General features: G+C 38.6%; 1 protein-coding gene across 3 annotated transcripts in view; it reads left to right on the top strand.

Moving 5' to 3' along the window:
- Nucleotides 1-23310, top strand: part of LOC145998477 (trehalase-like) — a 47858-nt gene extending 24548 nt beyond the window's left edge. For 2 of the 3 annotated variants that reach the window (XM_083134892.1, XM_083134901.1), the window contains 5 exons: nucleotides 15080-15862; nucleotides 17081-17214; nucleotides 19318-19871; nucleotides 20884-21012; nucleotides 23042-23310. In XM_083134892.1, coding sequence (XP_082991018.1) covers nucleotides 15080-15862; nucleotides 17081-17214; nucleotides 19318-19871; nucleotides 20884-21012; nucleotides 23042-23056 — 1615 coding nt within the window. In that variant the 3' untranslated portion in view covers nucleotides 23057-23310. Of the gene's footprint in view, nucleotides 1-10202; nucleotides 10286-15079; nucleotides 15863-17080; nucleotides 17215-19317; nucleotides 19872-20883; nucleotides 21013-23041 lie in introns of those variants that run through there. The other variant, XM_083134909.1, reaches the window with a different exon arrangement.
- Nucleotides 23311-24343: the final 1033 nt, after the last annotated feature.

Genomic DNA, 24343 nt, shown 5'->3' on the forward strand with positions numbered 1-24343 from the left:
AATATTTATATCAGTAGTTTCATCTCAAGAAAGACAATGAATTATAAAATTACGAAACGCAACTTACCAATAGAAAAGAATTAATGTCTTTATTAAAACGAATCATGTGGAGATAAACTCGTAATCAAGAAGTAAATTTAGGCAGTAAACGTCCACTCTAAATAAAAGACAAACACAAAACACCATACATGAATATAATAATAATAATAATTATTATTATAAGTATTATTATATAAGTATATATATGTGTAGTGTTTTTGGGCGTTTTAATGTGACTGCCCCCTCACAATATTTTGTTGCCAGCCTTCCCCCCCCCCCAGTCATATTTCCCTGGTGGCATCACTGGTTGGAAGTAAATTTATTAGGACGAGGAAAGTAACATTAGCTGTTGACAGTGTTGAACCAAAGGACGTGATATGTGCTACTGTTTGTATAAATTATAGGAAATTTAAGCAAAAATTTATAGTTGTTGAGACTTGAGAGTTGTTTCCTTCATTTGATCTTAGGAAGAGGTTTTCTGAGACAGAGTGGGATTATTTTACACATACATGAGAAAGGGTGGTTGTTTAAAGATAGAGACGTATTTTGCACATTTTTTAAAAGTTCAGATAAAACGAGAATTTAGCCTTACTGTTATGAAAAGAAATAACGCACTACAAGGAAATAATAACTTCACATTTCTCGCACCTGCTGGGATGCAACACAAGAGTATTGCATGAAGTCTATGAACGAGGATGAAGAGGGATATGTGAAATTTGACTTACCTGCGGTTGAATTAGTGGATTCTAATATTCTTAAGGTTGATATTGTTTTTTTTTTTTTTAAGTCCACTTGATTCACAAATAGGCTAAATCGCGAACCGACCTACAGTTTAAAGTGCGATCCGATCCACTTTGTGCCTCCGTTGAGTATCGACGCGAGGACCCTTCATTACAAGACCTCGACGTTATTACTACGCCATCGGGAAGCACCAAATTTACACAAATATGTTGATTCCAATAACACGTTATATGCATAATCTGATAATGATGCACTTTTGGTGCATCTAAACATATTTTTTTCAACTATAGCATGTCTAAAAGAATCATTGAAGTTGGGATATTTATAACTTCAGGAGGCACGGCTCTGTAAATGTGCGATATAAAATAAATGCAGGTTTGCCTTCCATACGTGGTGGTTTTGTCACGTTTCTTCGCTTCATAAAACACTTTTGCAGGAACGGCTTCTTGCATCCTCCTGGAGCCTTGCTCTAGATAAACAAAAAATATATTTGTTTAGCATAATCGAGGGTTACATATTCCTGCCGAAGTTACTAGAAAACAAGGATTCTATTGGGATCATACTGCTTTGAATGACAGTATCAATGAAGATTTATGTACGCTACTACTTATAATAATGAGCATAAAATATTGATCAGGAACTTTATTTTTCGTCAACTGGATGTAACATCTTTCTTTGTTATTCAGCAAATATTCAATTCATCACCTTTTTTTGACATTAATTTTCTTGCCAGGACAGCTCTTTTTATGCAGATTTTGACGATCTTAACTACACGTAAGCTAGATATTAGCTAATATTCGTGCTGTTATATTACTATTCTTCTACCATATTTGTAACATTTCATGCAATGACGACAATAGAATTGATTAATTTACATATTCAAGTGAATAGACCTATGAATTATATTAATGTATTAATTTAAACATTTGCTTCATTGTTGTCGTTAATGTTGTTGTTATCATTTTTTCTGAAACACTTGGCTCGGACAACCTCCCCCGACATATATTTCTAGATGCGTGCTTGCCGAAGGATAAATTAGATCAAGCGGTGGTGGTACCGGACTTAGAGCCTAAAGGGAAAACAAAGAAGTATGTGCGTCATAAGCTGAGCATAAGAAACAGCACAATATCACAAAGAAACACTTTTTGAAACTTATGTCATAGAAGATGTTTAACAATATTAAGAACAATAAATGCTTTCTATTTGTAATATACTAAATATTGAGATTTTAAATAGTCTTTTGTGTTCGTACTACACATTTAAAACCTTTTTTGTTGCTCCCCAGCGCCAAGCTTAGAATTTAAAGAAAAAATGTACATTTTCATAGTGCACGGAAGTTCGACATTCAGAAAGAAAGAAGGTCTTTTGGAAAACATTTCAAGACTTCCAAAAGGTATAGCAGTAATGAAAAAGGGCACTCACTTATACCGTGTTTGTTACAACCTGTCCCGCTTCCCGCGTTAGCTGATTGCTGGCTTTTCTAGCATAAACCAAGCGGTGTTGCTGCTGAAGACCGCCTGAACTCCGTGCTGGGGAAAGCCAAAGCCAGGCAGCAAATTAAAATACGCAACGTGACAACAGCATCTACGTAAGCTCCTCTCTTCTGGCTTCCATTCGCTCCTCGCTGCCCAGCAGACGACTTTTTTCTCGTTTCTCATTGGCACCAAAACTGTCGAGCGATCGCTAGCGCGGGAAACGGGACAGGTTCTAACAAACTCAGTATAAATGTACGATGGATAGACAGTTGTATGAAGCGAGAAAAACCACAAGGTAGATTTCATAAGATACCTAGCAATCAGTAACCAACAAACTGCATTTTTAATATTAATGTCCTCATGATTAACGAACCTTATTTATTCTCACCACGCAATGGGTAAAATATTTGGAGCTTTATCCCACTTTCCGGAAAAATATTTCGTGTCTCTGCTACTTTTGGCTTTTGTTGGCATGATATCCCGGATCACTTTTACGAGACGAGACAAAACGAGACGAGACGAGACGAGACAAAACCCTTCGAGACGGGACAAACGAATATTTTCGAGACGAGACACGAGACGAGACAGCATTTTCACGAGACGGGACGGGACAGACCAAAGTCTCGTCTCGTCTTTTCTCGTGGGCAACACTAACAAGCTGTATTCGAAGTCGGGGTGCAGGAGTACATCCCCCCCCACACACACTACCACCAACTGCACAATCTAAGTATCACCCAACCTGCCATGATAAGAGACGAACTTTTTCTGCTGTCCCATCTCATTTCGAAAACATTCACTTGTCCCATCTCCTTTTATGAGACGAGACGGAACATGCCTCGTCTCGTGAGCAACACTAACATTAACAATAGAAGCATCCCCCTAGCTGTCCCCAAAGTCTCGAGCAAACATCCTCCCATGTAACAATTTCCAGTTCAATGAAATGTCACTCACAAGGAAACAGTCATGCCCAGGTCGAGAGTCAAACCTGGAACATGCGACTTCCTCAGATAAATCATGAATTTTGTGTATAATAATTACAACGCCAGTTCATTCCTGGTAATTCTGAATCTGCAGTTTGGATTGCATATATAAGCAGGATAATATTTAGTTTTCGAGGGCTGTACCGTCGAAACGAGGAGTCAATAATAATAATAATAATAATAAATATTAAGAAAGGTTTTCTTTGTATTTATAATGATAAGCCTCTGCATACGTTGTTTATTGTATATTTTTCTAGACTTGAGACGAGAACGAGAATTGCCCTCCCAAACCAAGACGGATGTTTATAAATTGAGACGAGACTGTCAATGAGACATTTATAAATAAACACGAGACAGACATTTATAACTCTCAACGAGAACGAGACCAAGGCTGCCATGTCTCGTCTCGATAGGATCCTTAGTGGTGAAGTTGTGAACCAACCAATTAATGCGTTCGGGGTAACGAGATGAGGCGGCTTTCTTCGCAGTACAAAATTCAAAATAATTATATCGTACCATTTCAGTATGGGATATTGTTATACACATGGGCGTATATATAGTTCACGGGGGGGAGGGATGGATCAACTTTTGGTATGATTAGGGTTGCTTTATTTCGTAAGTGAAAATCCAGGACACTGCTGGCCGGAAGCTTGTTGGGGAGCATGGGGGAGGCGATGTTGGACCCGACAAAGTTTTGTGTTTGAGTCACGAAGTATTGATACTTTTCTGTTCATCTTGTGTCACTACGTTTTTAAGAACCAAATTTCTTTAATATGATTCGAGGGGGAAAAAATAACTGATTTGATACGTAGTCTCAATGCAGTTTCTTATCGCAGAAATTCCGAAACTATCAGGAAATTGCAGATATTGGTCTGCAGTCCCATCTGGTGAGTGGAATTACGAAATTTCCTTCCCATCCGTATCCCGTCCTATACGTCTCTAATTTAAGAGAATGAAATAAGTCCGAAGGAATTTTTTATGAACAAGCGGATAGAACAAGGAAACTGGTAATTTTAGTGAACCAAAAAAGAGAGGGGTTGGACCCGTTGAATCCCCCTTAAATACGTCCATGGTTATATACATTATTTCCTTGTAATAATTATACATAAACTAAGTATAGATATGTACTGTGCAACTAATGTAATCTTCTGAGTGTATTTTCTCTTATCTGCACAAAAATGTTTGATCATAATTTGCGCAACAGAAATGGAACACAAACTGCAATTGCTTTATGGAAAAGAAAGTTAAATAGGCTTTATAAATAAAGAGAAGAATGTGAAAATTCTTATTTTGCACTACATAGGTTACGGTAAATATCGATAAATATAAGTTTAAAAAGTATTTTTGAGTGTCTGGTCAGCAACCAATTTTATAAGCAATATTTCTCGCATGACCTGAGAACACACACGCAGCTGAACCCTTTCATTTATCTTGCACGTGAGCAGCACGGATATTTCATAGAAGAATGATCATTACAAAGCATAGCTTTCCTTTCTCCTATCGCTCCTTCTTCCAGTATTTAAATTGGTACAGATTTGTAAAACTGCTGCACGTGTTCGCTCACCGTGGGCTACCCATCCGGAACTGGACACTGGACGCTCGAAGCAGACGACAAACGAGCTCTCCCTAAGGAGTGACGTAGTAACATGGCGGCGGCGTGTTTTAAGCGCAACGCTAGCCTACCAACTTTGGAAGTCTCGTTTCTGCCTTAAACTGGACGCAGAGAAACGCGAGAATTTGCAGGGGTCATTTTTCCAGGGTGTAGTTTTTAAAATTGTTGTAAAAAAAATTGAGTGGAAATGTCCATTGCAACTGGCCTTCTCTGCAATACAGGCTTTTCGTCGGGGTTACAAACAAGCACTGTATTTTACCTAATAACGATAGATACATGCAATTTTTTGCAAAATGTTAGAAAACTCACCAAGTTTTTATGACAAAGTCACAAATGTTCCATGTGTTCCCCTCGCGATATCCTGCACTGCAGATATCTAAACGATAGTGCATTTCTTGCCACACGTGTAACACTCTTGATGGAATTCGTTATGCGCGTTTTCAGTTTCTCCAATGGTAGTGGGTAATGGAAACAGAGGTCTATGAAACAAATAAGGAATAAAACTTGTCGAGTTTCTCAACAATAGCGTGCATTTGTGTTCACCGAGTCATTCACCCAGATCGATTACAACAATGAGGAAACCCCGACAATCATTTACGAAAACCAGGTATTGTGTGGAACAGGCGATCAGAGCTAAAGTTTGCTCATGTGAAGATAATCTGCGAGTTTGGCAAAGGAACGTTTTTCGTCTGTGGTTTCCGAGTGTTGGTTGTTTTATTTCGCTGCTCAATGAAAGAATAAAGTAATATTTTGAAATTTATCAAAAGCGGTGAAATTTGTATACCACAAATGTGATTAGCCTATAATGACAATCCAGTGTAAAATGTTTGACATATTTAGTTGAACAAAATATCCTTTTCATGAATGAATCTCATGTATACATACCAGAGTTCATTAAAAACGCTTGTTGAGTACACCTTGATTACTATATTTTGTTTCGAGCCAATTTCTAGCCCATCCTTTTCTTTCAATCTTTAATGACAGACTGGCTACTCTTCTACAACGTGCTTCAAATCGCTCGTCCGTCTAGTCATCTTGTCTGCTCTGCACAATACCTTGTGGAACAAAAGTATGCTGTCAAGTATGTAACAAGTATCGTGTGAGGCGAAAACTAGCAGATGAGCGAGTACCGTACAACTAGTCTAACTGGAAAATCCAGCAGGATATCTAGCCTCGTGTGATCCAGATAATATTTGTATGGATAATAACAAACAGATATTCATGACATTAATGTTCTTAAAAGTAAAATGTGCCTTTAAAGTGTATGGGAAAATATTATAGTGGTTAACGTAACCTGATTAGTATTAAGATTTTGATATCTTGGCTAGGGGATTGTACCGAGATTGTACAATGCCCTTAGAAATCCAAACAAGAACGAGAAGATTTTTTGTTGTTTTTTTTTTTTTACAGGAGAGAGAAATGTATATTTGTGTCGAGTGTTTCAAATAGAACAGTGATATTAAAACTTCATTCTTCCAACTCACCCAAAAAAACATTATATATGTCTGCCCAGAAGACTTGTTCTACTAAAGCTGATTGCTCCGATATCTACTCTCAAAATAGTCGCTTTCAAGGGTTACGATAACATAGATTACATGATAGCCATTTCGGTCCTCTGTGTTGCTCGACTCCCGATCTCGCCATCGAAGAGCCCCGACTTGGACATGGGTGTTGTGCCCCCTTCCCCCCTGCTCTATTTATCAGACAACCAATTGTCACCATTTAAAAAAGCGTTGTTGATCTATTTTTCTATTGTACATGGAAGAATACAGAAGGTTGTTTCACGTTGATGGTAACGATTTCGATCACCAGGGAGCAGCACGTAGGCACAGCACAGAGCAGCCAGAGCCAGTAGGACGAAAGTACTGTATGTTGACTTTCAAAGACGATGGTTGGTGTGTGAGTGAGTGTTTATATGGCACCAAAAATTCCGGTCTTTTGGGAGGGGTACATCTGTGCCCTTTCCGACGTTGGTTATAGTTATAGCCAGATAATTAAACAGTGCCACATGAAAGCATTCCACGTGTCAAAGAAGGGCATCAATGCAGTGTTGAATCGCCATAAAGCTTGCACCGTACCTGTTGCTGGAACCAGTCAAAGTGGGCCTCGGACATATCGGAAGCCCAAGCGTTCCTCCGATGTTGTGCGGAAAGTGAGATCCTTGGTGCGATATGAAAACCCTGCAACGCAAAGAGTGATTGCACAGGCAGTACAATGTTTTCCTGCAACTGTGAATCGCATCATAGCCCAAGATTTACAACTTGTGCGGAAGCACAAGGCTCAAGTTCATAAGTTGCGTGCCTCACGTGTCCAGGAGAGGAAGACCAACAGTCGGAAGCTCTACGAACGCCATCTGGCTGGGGACCCCTGGAAGTATGTGGTGTCCCTAGATGAAGCATGGGTGTATCTGTCGGGATGTGGTAAAAAAAGGGTCATCTACTATCGTCCACGTGATGCAAGAGGTTGATCTGAGTGGGTACGTGAATGTGCGAAAGTTTTCCACGCGGGTTTATGGTTGTTGGTGGTTACTGCCATAACGGCAAACTTCCATTGCGCAGAGTGGAAAAAAAGGGCTAAAATAAATGCAGCCTATTACCAGACGAATATTTTGGAGCCGCTTTACAGACATGATATTCCTTCTCTCTATGGCAGCGACACATCTCGTGTTGTCATCCACCAGGACAAGGCTTCCAGTCATACGGCAAAGTCCACGCAGGCATACATGGATCGGATAGCACGTGAAAGGGCATTCACGTAATCCCCTTTACAGACATCCCTGTGAAATCCCCCGATGCCTCTTCCATGGATTTTTGTGGGTTTCCGTTGTTGAAACGAGCTTTGGGAAGCAGACGGCCCCGCACAATTGAGGGTCTTTGGAAAGCTTGTCAGGAGGAATATGATCGTTTGGACCAATGTGTTCTTCAACGCAGTCTCCTCCAATGGAAACTCCGCTGCAGGGCCATTGCTGCAAGACAGGGGTATCACGTGGAGCACCACCGCTCGTGACGTCACGGTTTTTCTTAAGGTGAGGTGGGTTCTAACTTTGTTACCATGGACGTGAAACAACATTCTGTAATCCTTATCGTCGCTATAATGGTGATATTTTATTTTAAAAAATAACTAAACTTAATTAATATCTTATGCTCCTATTTTATACCAGAAATTCAGAAAAAGGAGCACTATGGAAAAGTATACTTTCAATGTCACTTAGCTTTAAGTATGCTTCTTTATATGCAAGTCCGCAACAACAGATACGTGCTAAAATTCAGTTCCCGTGGGAAAAGAAATATTTTGTATTATCTGTGATATACTGATAAAAAAAAGAAAGTAAAAACATACGTGCACAGCTCATTATACTACTTTGGAAATGCACTTTGAAATTTGAATGAGTATTCCCATGATTCTTGTACTTTGAGAGATCTCAAAGGACACATTTTGAAAATTGACAACCGTACTTTCATTGATTAGTGAAGTGGCTTTGTAATCATATGTTGTTACAACAATATGATATAGTGAATCGACGAGACTGTGTTGAGAACTTTGGATCATTTTTGCTATCAGAAGATAACATTTAGAAATTAATTTCTAAATTCTTTTCCATTGTTCAATTTGTTACTGTCCTTGAAACCGATACTTCTGGGTGCCCGCTACGCTACACTATAACAAATGTTCATAGTATACTGAAGTTATCTTGTTACACTCTGATCTTTAAATCTGAACTTGGCCTCCCCGATGGCGCAGTGGTAGCGTTCTCGCCTTGTAATCAAGGGGTCCCGGGTTCGATACCCGATGAGGCACATTGTGGTTCGGATCCCACTTTAAACTGTAGGTCCAGTCCCGATTAGCCTATAGCCTATATCATGTGCATAAAGTGGACTTAAATTCGACAATTGAATTAAATCTGAACTAAGGAAATGACTTAGGAAACGAGACAGGCCTTTCGAAATTTGTCGGGACGAGGCTGAAACTCACACTTAAAAGTAAGACAATTTTGATTAAAAGAAAAATGCTTTACTGGGACGTTTATTCTGACATACCAAAGGAAGAGCTGTTTGCTGTTAATTGATGTATTTTTTTTTGTTTTAAAATTGAGACTCAAGACGAGATCGAGACTTATACTTCGAGAACCAGTCGAGAATGAGATTGAGAGATGTCCTCGTTTGCAGGACCAGACGAAGTTTCTGCAATTAAGAAACGTTACTCTATCCTGAATTAAGTCAATAACAAAACAACTGCATTTCTTCGTTTAAAATACAGGGTGATTCTGAACAATAGTGACAAACTTCAGGAGGTGACAGGACAAGGAACAACATAAAGTCGAAATGAACATATGTTCGGAAATGCACCTGTTTCAAGATAGATGGCTCCACCCGTCGTATTGGCGGGAGTTGCTTAACATGGACAAAGAAATGCATGCGATGGGCAATTTGCGTAAAATGCAAAATAACATGAAAGGAAATGCGGTACGTTTACTATGCTCCTATCCATCGCAATCAGATAAGCCTCGGTAGCCATGACCTTGAGTGGTTGAACATCTACTGTAAACCTTCCGAGCACAGGCATACTACTGTCATGCAATATTATGTTCTGTCATGATGCTTATGCTGACTCACTGTGAATTTCCTGTCATTTGCCCCCTTTTCCCTTTCCATATTCACGTGTTCATGTGCATTACGAATGACGTGACTGTTGTGTCCACACCTGCACTTGCAATTGTGTGCCTGAACTACCCCATCATACATTTTTTTTCTATGTTAGACACTTACGATTGACTCCCGGCGGGACGACGGGTGGTGCCATCTATTTTGGAACACACGCATTTCCAGATATATGTTCACATCGACTTTTTTGATACTTGTCTTGTCAAGAATTGCCTTCTGAAGTTTGTCCCCATTGTTCAGAATCACCCTATATAATGTTTCCCTGGGACGTTGTACCCACTCTGTAGCTAGAACGCTTCACAAACCCGCCAGCATGGCAGTCTTTTTCGATGCTTAACATTCCAATAGTTTCCTGGTACAAAACCACCCTTTTAAAAAATATTTGTTATTGTTTTCGCATTAATTTCCTTCCTCGATCCAGACAAACTGATAAACAGTTATTTTGCGTCGTGTTCCACGTAAACTTCCGAACTGTCAACGTTCTGTATGACGAAACAATGGGTGTGTCGAGTAATTTGTCATAATCTTTGCACACGCAAGCTGCCTCGACGAATGGCATGTTTGCAAGGATAGAGGCAAATTCGCGAGTTATCTAGCCCCGCCCCCGTGACGTGGAACGGTTCGCAGATAATAGGTACGAGTTTCGGTATATAAATCAAACTTCCCACGTTAACGGGAAGTTGTTCTACTAGTAGAAAAAGGGTGGTTCTATAATTCATTTATTGACAGTGGCATCATGAAACACCGAAGAAGAAGCAGGGCTGCTTGCGATGCAAGGTAAATTTATTTACATCTTGAGATTTTTATACGGCTTATTTATTTACTTACGTGCTTACTTATTGCGAGTTGGTTCCTCATAGCTATTGATTTGACCTGCGTCACAACCGATTTTTTAAAAATCGTCGTTCTGTTTTGAAGGAAGATATGAATTCTTAAACATTAAAGTCTTTTTCGTCTGAATTCAAGCCAAGACCGATTAATTCATTGGTTGATTTGGTTCATTGTACTTCGATATTCTGCCAGTGGCGCAACCACAGGGGAGCATTGCCCCCCCTCCCCAACCTTCGACGTAAATCAATTCTAGGGGGCAAACATTGATGGCCAAGGGCACCTGCAGGGGGGCACAGAGAGGCAATTACCCCCCTCGATTTCTAATTTTATGCAAATAAAAATAAATTTCGTAAAATTTTCTTGCTCGCTTCGCTCGAAATGCCTGCTTCTCTCGGTTCCATCAAGTTCAGAGCCGTAGCTAGGGGGCGGCGGGAGTCGGCCATGGATGCCGAGCGATCTAAATGAAAAAAGTTGTAAAAGAGAGGATGCCATGGCGTCCAATAAAATTAGTTGCACCCTATTAAATCAATATTGTTTTCAATTCCAAAAATTGGATCTAAAAATTTTCTTTCTAGCTTCGCTCGCAATATGGTCGTTTTCTGCGATGTGATGTATTAAGAAAATACGTGTTGTATATATGTATTCAATAAAATTTGAATACGTATACAATTTAGTGTTAGGATGTTGCATATGTATTTTCTTATTTTATGTCACTCCATGTTGCATAGGCTACGTGTCACACATATCTTGTACGTGAAAGTTATACAAGTTATATGTACAAAAATACTTATCTTCGGAATGCATTTATCATTCATTTTCTGCCATTCAAAAATACAAGTTTGTGTGCTTGTTTTCCATTATTAGCTAATGTGCAATTGACGGTGTTAAAAATATTTCAAATAGTTTGTTCCAAACAAATGCTTTAGCACCGACTTCTACCCCCTCTTTGCGTAATTTATGAGGATAATAACGTCTTTGATACTACTACTAACTCTACCACTAGTAATAATAATAATAATAATGTCATTATTACATTGTTATTATTATTACTATAATTATTATTATTATTATTGGTACGTTTATCCTGGTACTTGCCCCCCCCCAGACAAAAATTAGTGGTTGCGCCTCTGTATTCTGCCACTTTTGGATGAATGCTGATATGATGAAATTGATGAAGGGACACTCACAAAGACACACCCATGCCGGAATTCGAACCTGGGATCCCTGGCGTCGTAGCGCGCTGTGCTAACCACTCCGCCCCGGAGGTCGACTTCAAGGCAAGATACAAGACTTCTATTTTTATAATATAAATATATTTTTAAATAAATAAATTGTAGGGGTATAAGGATGTTCCTTTCTAAAGACACCCAAATGTCAACCTCCCTTCCATGTAGTACACCCTGGACTGCAGTTTGTAGATTAACGAGGCACTGGCGGCTTGACTCTCAGCCAGTATAATCCTCTGTGAGACTTGTGTTGTCCTATCCATGTGTGTTTGTGATTGTCCTTGCACCAATCTCATCTTATCACCTTGCATCCTCATCTTCGCGATTAGCCAAGAGCGGTAGAAAAGCAAACTAAAGTAAATCATCTCCATCAATAGAATCAAAATTAATTATTTCGTCAAAGAGACTAGCAAGCTGAAGTGACGATCTGAAAACGTTTGGGAGAAGGCGATCTGCTGCCTCGGCATTTAAAATTAGGCCGTCATCCCTCTCAGAGACGTTTAAAACTAGTAAGCCGATTCAAGCCCCCGCCCTGAAATCTAAAGCTAGATTGTCCTCAGAGATTAGAGACTAGTTAAACATTTACCTTGAAGGTTAACAATTAACCTTCAATGGACCTATTGGCCAAAGCTAAAGGAAAGCTCACCAGTCCTCACGAGAGGTGGCTGCAGATCCGCCACTGGCCACAAATGAAAGCACGCTCTGGAAACTGGATTCGTCTGGTGTTCGACACCAAAGCCAGAATGATCCTGTGCGGGATTTGCGCAGTACGTACTTATTTGTAGCGAGTGTTCTTTTTAGGGAGCTTGCAGACCGAAGCGGCACAGGAGTTTAACGGAGCTTTCAGACTAAAGCAACACGGGAGTTCGCCTGTCACTGGAGTCTAAAACCGAAGCGACAAGTGACACGAGCAAATCCTGTCTGTAAAAAAACATTCACTTCACACCAGACGGAGACGACACAATGCACGATATTGAGAAATTGAGCGAAATTCAAGCGACAAGGGACATATGGACCTTATCGTGTCTTTGTTTTGCTTTTAGTTTGTTTTACTTCGCTTTTCTGACACTTTTGGCTAATCGCGAAGATGTGGATGAGTTATGATATGATGAAATTGATGAAGGGACATGGAAACCCATGCCCAGGCTGGGATTCGTACCCGGGACCCCTGTCGTCGCAGCGCGCTGTGCCAACCACTTCGCCAAGGTCTTTTATTTCTGAAGGTTGGTTTCCAAGTGATATACATGTCGCCTCTCGTTTGCCGCGTCAGTCTGAAAGCTCCCTTGCAGCCCCGGCTTTTATCATAGGCATGGTTGGTTTCGTCCCCAGATATATTCGTCGTATTGTTGAAAAGTGACTTGTCCTCATATTTCATGATAGAATGGGAGCGCAAATAGCCTAAGTGATGATGCACCCAGAACTTTCATCTGTCAGTAGCAATGTAGATATGGAATGGTCCAGCGATTCTTATATTGGTATTAAAGACAGTGACTTATGCATCAGCAGTTTCCTACATTTTTACACAATTTTTTTTTCACAACTTATACGTGATTTTTTTTTCGCCAAATGTACTTTTACCACCTCCTAGGAAAATCCTTTAACCCTTAAAGTTGGAAATTTCGGATAATTGTGGTTTTCTTTCCTCCTTAAGTTGTCGGCATGAATCATTTAGGGAAGTGAAATTTCTTCAGTTTGTCACTTCCTGTTACAAGTTGTTTTTTTTATTATTATTTTTTTATTTTTTACGTTGAATAGAATTGAACTGTTGTTTTTATTGTCACTGACATTTCTGGGACTTGGTTTGTTTTCTTCTTCAGGGAGTCAGTTGTAGTGTCTATAAAGTCATATGTACATTTGTCATTTGTGAGTTGGATAAACAGTACACTCAAACTCAGAATTAGCAAAAGAGTTATGTACGTTTGACGGACTGCCTAAAGCCAGTCCGAACTTGAAGAGATTTTCTGGGCTTTTATATTTGCGACTATCACTCTCGCGAAAAAAGGAAATAATTAATATGAATATGTGGTAGATATTGCAAAGTTTTTACTTTGTGTATCACAGCAGAAAGCCTATGAGTGGTACTACGATCTTTTCTCTTCACTCTTATGCATTCTATGATAATAATTACTTTTCCTTTTTAGCTTACAGAAGGTTCTGTGGTGTAAGGTGTCATAACCCCTGTGGCCCAATTTCCTAACAACAGGTTCTGCATTAATCCATTTTATCTATGTACATAGATGAAGCCAGAGGGAGGGGGAGGGTGCTTAGCATCCCTTGCATTCATGTTAGTGCCCCCTTCTGCATTCCCAATTCTCATCTGAGTAGCAATAAAAGTAATACATGAAAGCAAGTTCCCCACAGTTCATAATTCCGGTAGTGATACACATGTCTAAAGTGTAATCTGATCAGTATTAATTTCTGTGCAACATGACAATCGTTTTTTTATTTGATTTTTATATTTAGCGCCCCTTTTCTGCCACTTTGGGCTAATCATGACGATGGGGGATGAGTGAATATGTGATGAAATTAATGAAGGAACACTCACAAAAAAACAACCGTACTCATGTTTTATATACAGTAGTTGACTGGGTGCCAAGGGATGAAGCCGACACAGTTTACTTACTCTCGGTAGACAAGATTTAGCATTAAGAGGCATGGACTGGACGTCCACAGGATTTTCCAGGGAGGGGCAAGGAAGGTATTTTTTTCCCAAGGGGGGACAAACAAGTCACATTTTACCCCAAAAGAGTGTTGTTCCCTAAAAAAACATTGCTTAAATTTGAATTTATGGTGTTCATGCAATAATTAACACATATTATTGTGGCTAAAATGAAATTGTGTGTGTGAAATACATAATTTTTGGATGACTTTCATTTTCCAGGGGGCATGGCCCCCTTTCCCTTGCCCCCCTTCTGGACGCCCATGTTAAGAGGCCATAGTGCGGAGAAAAAAAGGGGGCTGCCTCCATGATAGTTAGTCACTTATGTAACTAAATTACTTATTTAATATTACCAATATTATATATGGAAACTATTAACATTATACTTTTAATGCGCATTATTATTATTATTATTATTATTATTATTATTAATACAAAAAGTTACTTTGGATTGCTATGATTTGTTTATTTTAGTTTATTTTAAGTCCACTTTTATGCACAGATAGGCTAATTGGTACACCTTGTTTACACGTCAAGGGCATTACCACTTGGCCACCGGGAGGCCGAGGATAGCTATAAAAGATGCAAAATCAATAATGCAAGCATAAGTGTAACTTTACTGCAAACAAGATATAGTAATACTAATAAATAAGTCAGAGGCTAAATACATAAATTGCGATATTTTTTTTAATGAAATACACATTAACTTCTCATAGGCTTAACAGCCCATACACACTCCAGATCCTAGTGCCAGAACCTATGTCTATATACCAAGAAATTATGTATTTTGTAATTACATGTTTGAGTCATTATCTTTGAATTATTAATTATTATTATTATTCTCTTTCTTTTCAGTGATGTCTACTGCCATGGAGAACTATTGCACACCATCCAAATGGCTGGATTACATGCAGATTCAAAGACATTTGTTGACATGAAACTCAGATATAAACCTGAGATAGTTCAAAATAATTTCTTCAGATTGATGCAAGAACATGGAGACTGTCCCCCTTACGAAGATGTTCTGAAGTTTGTGAGCGACCATTTCGAGCCTCCGGGTGCAGAATTGGAAGTGTGGAATCCAGAAGATTGGATTGAAAGTCCTGCCTTCTTAAGAAAGGTAACAGATGAGCAACTCAGAAGTTGGGGTTCTTCCTTAAATTCATTCTGGAAGTACCTTGGAAGGAAAGTCAAAACCGATGTTGCATTGAATCCAGATATGTATTCTATGATTTATGTTCCTAATCCAGTCATTGTTCCCGGTGGCCGTTTCAGGGAGTTTTACTACTGGGACTCTTACTGGATAATCAAAGGCTTGCTTCTTTCCGAAATGTACCAAACAGTCAGAGGAATGCTTCAGAATTTCTTGTTCATGGTTGGCAAGTATGGCTTTGTGCCGAACGGCGGGAGGATTTACTACTCTGAGAGATCACAGCCTCCTTTACTAATTCCAATGGTGAAACTCTACGTAGAAGAAACTCAGGATATATCTTTCCTAAGGGAAAATATGCATTTAATGGAGAGTGAATTTCAATACTGGATGGAGCATCACACTTTGGATGTTACTGTAGGAGATGAGGTGTTCACTTTAGCAAGTTACAAGAGCACCTCACAAGGACCTAGGCCTGAATCGTACAGGTTAGTACAGTGCACAAATTCCTGTAATAATTGTTGACCATTCAGTGGTTATGATTTACTTACTGCAATTCCTTTCTCACATGCATGTATCACTGACTGTATATTAAGTTACATAAAACCATGGATTTTATGATTCGAAACATTGCACAATTAAGGGGCATTAATAAACATTTTACATTAATTACATAATCAAATAAACAAGAGTACAGGATTGAACAAAATATTACAATATTTAATTTTTTTTTTTTTTTTTTTTTTTTTTTTTTTTTTTTTTTTTTTTTTAAAGATCCTATTGACATGTGAAAGTGTTTGTAATCCAATTCTTAACAATAACATGAGCTTAATTAGCAACTTTGCTAATCTTGAAGAGTCAGATGATCATTATTGCATTATATTATATTGCCAGCCTTAGCATTATTATGAGTGCCTAGGTACTTAAGACAAATTATTGCAGAAATAATGTAGAACTTATTATACCTTAAGATCAGTATAGTCAACATGTGATCTTTTGAAAGAAGATAATTTAATAAGGCAGTATCTAGCACTATAAAATAAAAGCCTAAATAATTTGGTCATGAACAATATAAATGGTATAAATAGATTAAGTTTACATATACAGTCATACTGTAATATCACATACTAAAAATATGTACACCATATAGTGTATAAAGAGGTAGCAACTTTGCTAATCTTGAAGAGTCAGATGATCATAATTGTGCTTCCTCTACCATTAAATGCTTTCTCATGGTAAAATAGATTTTCTGAGCACAATCATAATAAAGGATAGTATAACACTGTAATGTTGGTTGATTTTTTGTTTTAAGTACACCTTTATGCACAGTAAGGCTAATCGGGACTGGACCTACAGTTTAAAGTGGGATCTGAACCACTATGTGCCCCCACTGAGTATCGAATCCAGGACCCCTTGTTTATAAGGTGGCAATGCTACCATTGCACCATCGGGGAGGCCCACACTGTAATGTACACGAGAAAAACTTCAAAGTACTCACATATAAATCTGAACACCATTTATCATCTTTATGTTGAATTAATTGATCAATCATAATGCTAAGAAAGATTATGACATTAAGTGATGGTATTTCAAGTAATTGAAACCTAATCATTAAATTGAAAGTTTCCGATTGATACAAGTATATATTTGGATTCCATAGTATTCGTAAATTTACATTTTGAATATGTGTCCTTTTTTTTTTCCAGAGAGGATTACACAAATGCTCTAGCTTTTGAAAGTGATGAGGAAAAGGAAGAATTCTATAAAGAACTAAGAGCTGGTGCACAATCTGGCTGGGATTTTTCTTCCCGTTGGTTTGTGAAGAATGGATCAAATTCAGGTACTTGGAGACTATTTTATAGTTCTAATTTTAACCGCCCATATTGTTCTAAATACAAAAATTTCCAATGCTGGTTTCAATTGATTGATTTGGTTTGTTTTACTTCGAAGCATGTTGTGCTGCCACGGAAGTTGCCTGCTGGTTTCAAGTTTACTTCATGCACACCTAAGCTAATGTGCACCAAATTAAAAGTTTAAGGTGCAATCTGAACCAGAATTTTTCTAACTCTTAAAATTGAACATTGATCTCGTCTCTTTGACTACAAGTCAGTAATTCTGATGTTATATTCGTATTTTGTGTTCCAGATTGTTCACATTTTGTATAAAGTTTCCATAATACAAATAAACAGCCATATTGTAAATGGTGGCAGGTATTGAATAAAATCGACAGGTGATTAAGTAATCCCCAACCTTACTGAGTATGTCCCTGCTAGTTACCGTATGTTCTCAGAATGTAAGAGGCTAGGCCTGACCTTGTGTCTTATGTAGTATGGCAAACATATCTACTCATCCACGGAAAGGATATATACAGTTACAGTTTACAGGTACAGAACTGTTCCATGGGTACCACACACAGTGGAGGTCAAAGCGGCCACTTTATCACCCTTCGAAAATGGACAACTCAACTTGCTTGTTCTCTCATCATTTTATATCCATACATCTGGTAGTTTCCAGGCATAAGATTCTTTACAAGTGCTCTCAAGTATCAACCATTCTATCTTAGAATGCTTCCTGCAACTATTGTTACTCAACTTCAATGTTGAATTATTTTTTACATTACTCTCAAAGTGTAATCTAAATGGCTTACATTTAACCATTGATTGTTTAGAGATCTATACAATTTTGTGTGCAGAAAATATATTATTTTAATTTTTGTATTTTTATTATACATGTGCTTTCATTGCTTGTTTTTTTTTAATAATCATTAGGAGGCTTGCTTCAGAAATGTATTGTATTGCTCATAATTAAGTTGATCAACACAAGTCATCTAGTTACTTTCATAGTCAGTAAAGTGTACGGATTAAATATTAACCATGCTCCAAAACCAAAGTATTATGAGCTTGAAGCGAGGGAAGACACACAGGAATAGCAGCAAAATTTTCGCAAAGTATTCCACCATTGTCATTGTGTTAAACCATAAGAGCATCCCCAGCTAACCCCAAGGCTCACCCAAACATCTCCCCACACCTAACTAACATTATCCCATTCAAACGCTGCAGCTAGTGTACATGAAGTATTCCTAAAGAAACGAAAACAATGTAATGTATGAGGCGCATCCAGAAAGTAAGTTCCAAAAGTGCCCCAAGATGACACAAGTGGTCACAGCAGGACGCGCTTGCACAGGAGTAGAGGAGGAACACGTAGCCATAACCTGGCGCAAGCGCAGTTGTGTGGAGTCAGTGGTGAGAGAACTGTAGTACGGGAAACATGGCTGCGTGCATACAGTCTCCCGCCAAATGCGAGGTACACACAGTAATCAGTTTTCTCCACGCTAAGAAGCTGTCGGCATCAGAGATCCCCTGGCAGGCATGGTGATGCCTGAATTGGTGGAAAGTGTGCAGCAAGCAATGCTGCAGAACCGGCGGTTCACAATGGCCAAACTCTCATGTCAGTTTCCGCAGATCTTCCGTTCCCTGCTGCATGAGATTGTCACCCAGCAACTGCAGTTTCTCACATTGTGTGCACAATGGGTTCGTCGTGGACATTGGTGCGGCCTGCTGTACATTTTCTACACCATCTGCGGACAATTCCTTCACTAATGTCATTCTGTCCATACACTTCACACAACTGCCGGGGGATCTCTGACGCCGACAGCTTCTTAGCATGGTGAAACCTGATTACTGCACGTACCTCACACTCGGCGGGAGACTGTATGCACGCAGCCATGTTTCCCGTACTACAGTTCTCTCACCACTGACTCCACACAACTGTGCTTACGCCAGGTTATGGCTACGTGTTCCTCCTCCACTCCTGCGCAAGCGCGTCCTGCTCTGACCACTCATGCCATTTTGGGGCACTTTCGGAACTTACTTTTTGGATGTGCCTCGTATTACGTAAGGATTCTAACAGATTATGTATATTTTTTTTTTTTGTTCCTTTTCAGGTAACCTTACTGATTTAAATGTTCAAAGCATCATTCCTGTAGACCTCAATTCAATTCTGTATTGGAATGCCCGGATATTGGCTGAATTTTACACCATGTTACGTGAAGAAGAGAAGGCAACAAAATACAACAAAATAGCAAGTAAATGGTTGGAAGCTGTGAATTCTGTTCTCTGGGATGATGACGTAGGAGTGTGGCTTGATTATGATCTCATAAACTGCAAGAGTCGCAACTACTTTTCCCTGTCGAACATAGCACCATTGTGGACAAAATGCTATTTTTACAACACGAGGGATTCTACCGTTACAAAGGTTTTGCAGTACTTGGAGAAGAGTCAAGTTCTGGAATTCCCAGGTGGGGTGCCGACCAGCCTGGAATGTTCCGGAGAACAGTGGGACTTCCCCAATGCCTGGCCTCCACTGCAGGAGATGATCATAACTGGACTAGATGAAACTGGTGTCATTGAAGCACAGCAAGTAGCATATGATCTAGCCAAGAAATGGGTCTTGTCTAACTGGAAAAGCTTTAATGAAACAGGACACATGTTCGAAAAGGTGAGTACTCTAATGAGGGTAATGGAAAATATAATCATTTCTTTATTGTGATCGAATGCTATCCATACCTTCATGAGGAACACAAAGTTTAAAAGCCTTAAAACAGGTTTATTGATACTTTTCCTTCATACTAGAACCACTGTTTCAGGAAATAAATCACTTTTTAAAATAGTATTTACATTACCTGTAAATAATCAAGTCTCAGTTGCATAGTTTAAAATGTAAAAATATAGGTTACTTATTTTTTGTTTATTGAAATTAACCAGTTTCGCATATTCTTCATTTCAACCTGCAACATTTAACTTGAATAAAGATCATTAAACTTTTGAAATGTACAGAATTTACAGGAATTTTAAAGACCTTTTCTTCTCTTCTTTATTCGTACTACATCATTTGTAAAATGCTCATATACTTTTTTATGTTTTGTGTTTGTCTTGTGTGGGTTCTTTTACAATCTTGCACTTTATATTTCCCAAGGGGCTTTGTACACCCCTTGTTTCAAATTTTTAAGTAAGAATTTTAGATAAGGGGATATTTCCTCCTATACATTGAAGGGTGCAAAATGGCCTAATGTGCCCTGACACACCCAACGATTTTTAATTCAATCAATCATTAAAAATCTGTTTACAAATCAAAATCACTGAGCATTATCATCGCCTGAGAACCAGAGGGACATAACTCCAATTTATCAATTTTACAGGAGAGAGCAATTAATGTATTCTTAGGAATATGTCTCACTCTTAAACAGGGTCTGTGAATTGATGATATCACTTCAACTTACTCCTAAGGATTAGAAGTGGAGATATGTCGATCTGACTCCAAATAGAGCTCATATATTAAGCAAAACAGAAAACCGCATTTTTGGAGTTAGGTTTCTCTGATTCTCATACGACATTATGTTTACATAACTTTAGAATGCTGTGAGCAGTTTCTATTCAAAGAGTGCCATGACTACCAATTCAGTCTTCTTCAGAAAAACTGAAATAATAATTTGTTCTCATTTTCTTTTCAGTACAATTGCAGTGTATTTGGTGGACGAGGTGGTGGTGGTGAATATGATGTACAAGTTGGTTTCGGATGGACAAATGGTGTGATTTTGCAGCTATTGCACAAATATGGAGACCGTCTTTGTATATCTGAGGTAAGTTACACACATATTTTCTTGTAGTTAATTCAAATTTCCTAGATAGATTTCTTCAACTTAAATATTGACACATTCTATTTTAAAGTTTTCATGAAATCTGTGACCTAAGTATATTATTATTATATTGCACAGTGGTTCGGACCACCACCATTTTTGTTCATAATTTGTAAACAGAGGAAAACATTTGTAGTATTCAAACAAAGTGTATAGTTAATATACTTGGAAGCAAATACATATTGTATTCACAAAACTGACTTGTTTTTGTATTGTTTTCAGTGGCCTTTGACCACCAATGCCTTGGTATTGGCCACCAAGATCAATAGAACAGCAAATCAGACTTACATATAAAGCAAATACTTGTTATTGGGTAATGTCTTGCCATTTTTTTGGTCTCTTGAAACATGATAATGTGTAGTGTTTTCTGTAAATATTTTATAGAGAGAGATCTTGAAGTTTGTATTGATCTTTTGCATCAAGTGTTGTACTGAGTTTTACAAGCAATTCAAACAAATAAACCATACCTCTATTGAATTCGACAACTAAAATTTCATGCCATTGCTGTTACCAAACATTCAAAACCAATCTTGACCTCCCTAATAGCATTGTGGCTAAAACTGTCACTTTGTAATCTAAGGGGCCTGTGTTTGATTCATGGTGGAGTCACATTGTTTTGGATATTCCACTTTACACTGTAGGTCCAGTCCTGATTAGCTTATCTTATCTTATCAATGGACTTAAAACTTTGTATCCAAACTACCAACTGTCTAGCAGAAATACAACCACAGATTTTTGTCAGGCACAATCACCATATTATTATACTAATCCAATACTAATGTATACTACTTTTGTAAAAGTCAAACTCCTTGCTTCAGCATGGTTCCTTTGTAATGAGAGCAGTAAATTCCTTAATATTTATTTGGATTCGTAAGGAAACATTCAGCTACTTTATGTTTGAGCAGACAGTAAATTTTAAATTATCCCCAATTGTCCAACCAAATACATATTGGATACTACTGTCTTGATTCTTTTTTCAATGTTTGCCCCCTTCCCCCTTCACCCTTGCCTCCCACATAATTGATTTCCATCCAAGCAGTAGCGTAACTAACACATACTGCGCCCACTTTTCTGAACCATCAGTCTTCCTTAATTTAATCATTCTTACTGTTCTCCTGAAGCTCATGTGCACTGTGGGTGTTGCGGGGTTGTTATTTACGCCCCTGCATCCAATATCGCCCTCCCTGTGGTTCCATCACAGCATCTGCCATTCCTAAACTGAAAAGTTTATTCCCACAACACAGGTTCACTATGTATCCTTTATACGAAGTGCAATTAATTAAATCTTGATCACCTTTAGCAAGTTTCCTTCAGGTTCTACTAAATAATGTCATTCCATCTTCACGTTGGCCTTTCTATAGGTCTTCAACAGGGTCCTGTAGCCTTTTCTTTTCTCCTACATGCCTGTTTCATGGCTTGCCCACCAGTCTTCTATGATTTACTGATTTTCATAATATTAGGAGTTGAGTTTTGTTTTAAGTCCACTTTATGCACATATAGGCTAATCGGGAATGGACCTAAAGTTTAAAATGGCATCCGAACCACTGTGCAATGTGCCTCCACCAAGTATCGAACCTGGAATCGCTTGATGACAAGGTGACGATGTTATCTTACTACTGGAAGTTGGATTGTATTTCATCCTAGTGTCCATATAAGAAAGTTCATCAAAATGTAACATGATTAAAAGGAGAATAGAACAAAATAGGAACTGCAGGATGGCACTGTAGTAAATTATCTCAGGAAGATTTCATACCGAAGCAACATGCAACATGCTTGGGAATGAGCCAATCAGCAGCAAGGTTTCACAATGTAGCAGCATGACGGGCTGCACAAGCTTGCATTCAATTGGTGAAATCTTCAAGCGACACATATTACTTGGGTGTGAATTCTATCTCAGATTTGAACTTATATTTTTTATTGAACAGGATTCTAAGAATTCCTAAGCATAAACAGCTCTTTTATATTCTTTCAGGCATCAGCATCATGAAGACAAGCAGTATTGAAATGAAACCTCCATGTGACTTAATTCCTTTCTGGAATGGTTTAATATTTATGTTTTAATATTTATGCTTGGCATGAAAATTATGTGTGGAGACTTGCATGTGATGCAAGACCCATATTATTAGTGCAATGAAGCTACAGCTATAATTTTATACACAGTTAAGAACACTTATTTATGCCTTGTACGTACATATTTATACTTTTTCTAAAAAATCAAGAAATAAATTTTTATATAATGAAGTTCTTTTGTCTGGTGTTATTTCAACATTAATATACAGTGTAACCTCGATTTTGTGTTTGGCAGGAGGGTAAGGTGGAAAAACTTAAAATGCAGGGAAGTGTATAATCTGGGAAAAAATTGTAATACTTTGCTCTTGTGACCATGGGCGTCCAGAAGGGGGGGCAAGGGGGGCCGTGGCCCCCCTGGAAAATGAGTCAACCAAAAATTATGTATTTCACACATATAATTTCATTTTAGCCACAATAATATGTGTTAATTATTGCATGAACACCATAAATTCAAATTTAAGCAATGTTTTTTAGGGAACAATACTATTTTTGGGGAAAATGTGCCTTGTTTCTTGTTTGCCCCCCCCCCTGGAAAAATACCTTCCTTGCCCCTCTCTGGAAAAAAACCTGCGTACGTCCATGAGGATTGAAGGTGTATTGTGGACAGTGGCGTAGGGTTATAGTACGCCCGTACGCCCGGCGTTCCCAGATTTAATATTTAAAAAATGCGTAAATGCTGTAAATATAAAGTAAATCTTGACTAATTTCATATATGTCTGACCTTCATGGCATTATAATAGCTATTTCTCGCGATCCGCTTGCAACGCTCCACTAACAACACTCGTTCTAGCATTTTTTTAAATGCCTTTCCTGGCCGTACGCCGAGCAGGTTCGGCGTACAGGACCCTATTCCTTGCTGCCTTTCTGGAGGGAAAGCTTGGATCTCTAAAGCACGCGCCCAAATGCTCTCTCTTACGCCCGCGTATGGAGCAGAGGGCTACGGCTACGTGATTGGTTCACGTGACCCTTCCTGCCTTCTGAAGCAGACGACAGCGGTAGAATTTCTACCCGGTTCTTCGCGCTCGTGCCACTTGTGCTGTGTGTTGCTACAATACGCAATATAGACTGACGTAACTTTACCAAACTGAAATATAGCACTTCTTAATGGCCACTGCATTGTATAATTTATCGCACGAACAGCGATGTGCATTAAAAACTAAAAGATCAACACAGTTTTTGTCAAATAAGTTGCTGAAGTCCTCGT

Source organism: Lepisma saccharinum, chromosome 1, assembly GCF_977018435.1.
Source record: "Lepisma saccharinum chromosome 1, izLepSacc3.1, whole genome shotgun sequence".
Lineage (NCBI taxonomy): Eukaryota > Metazoa > Arthropoda > Insecta > Zygentoma > Lepismatidae > Lepisma > Lepisma saccharinum.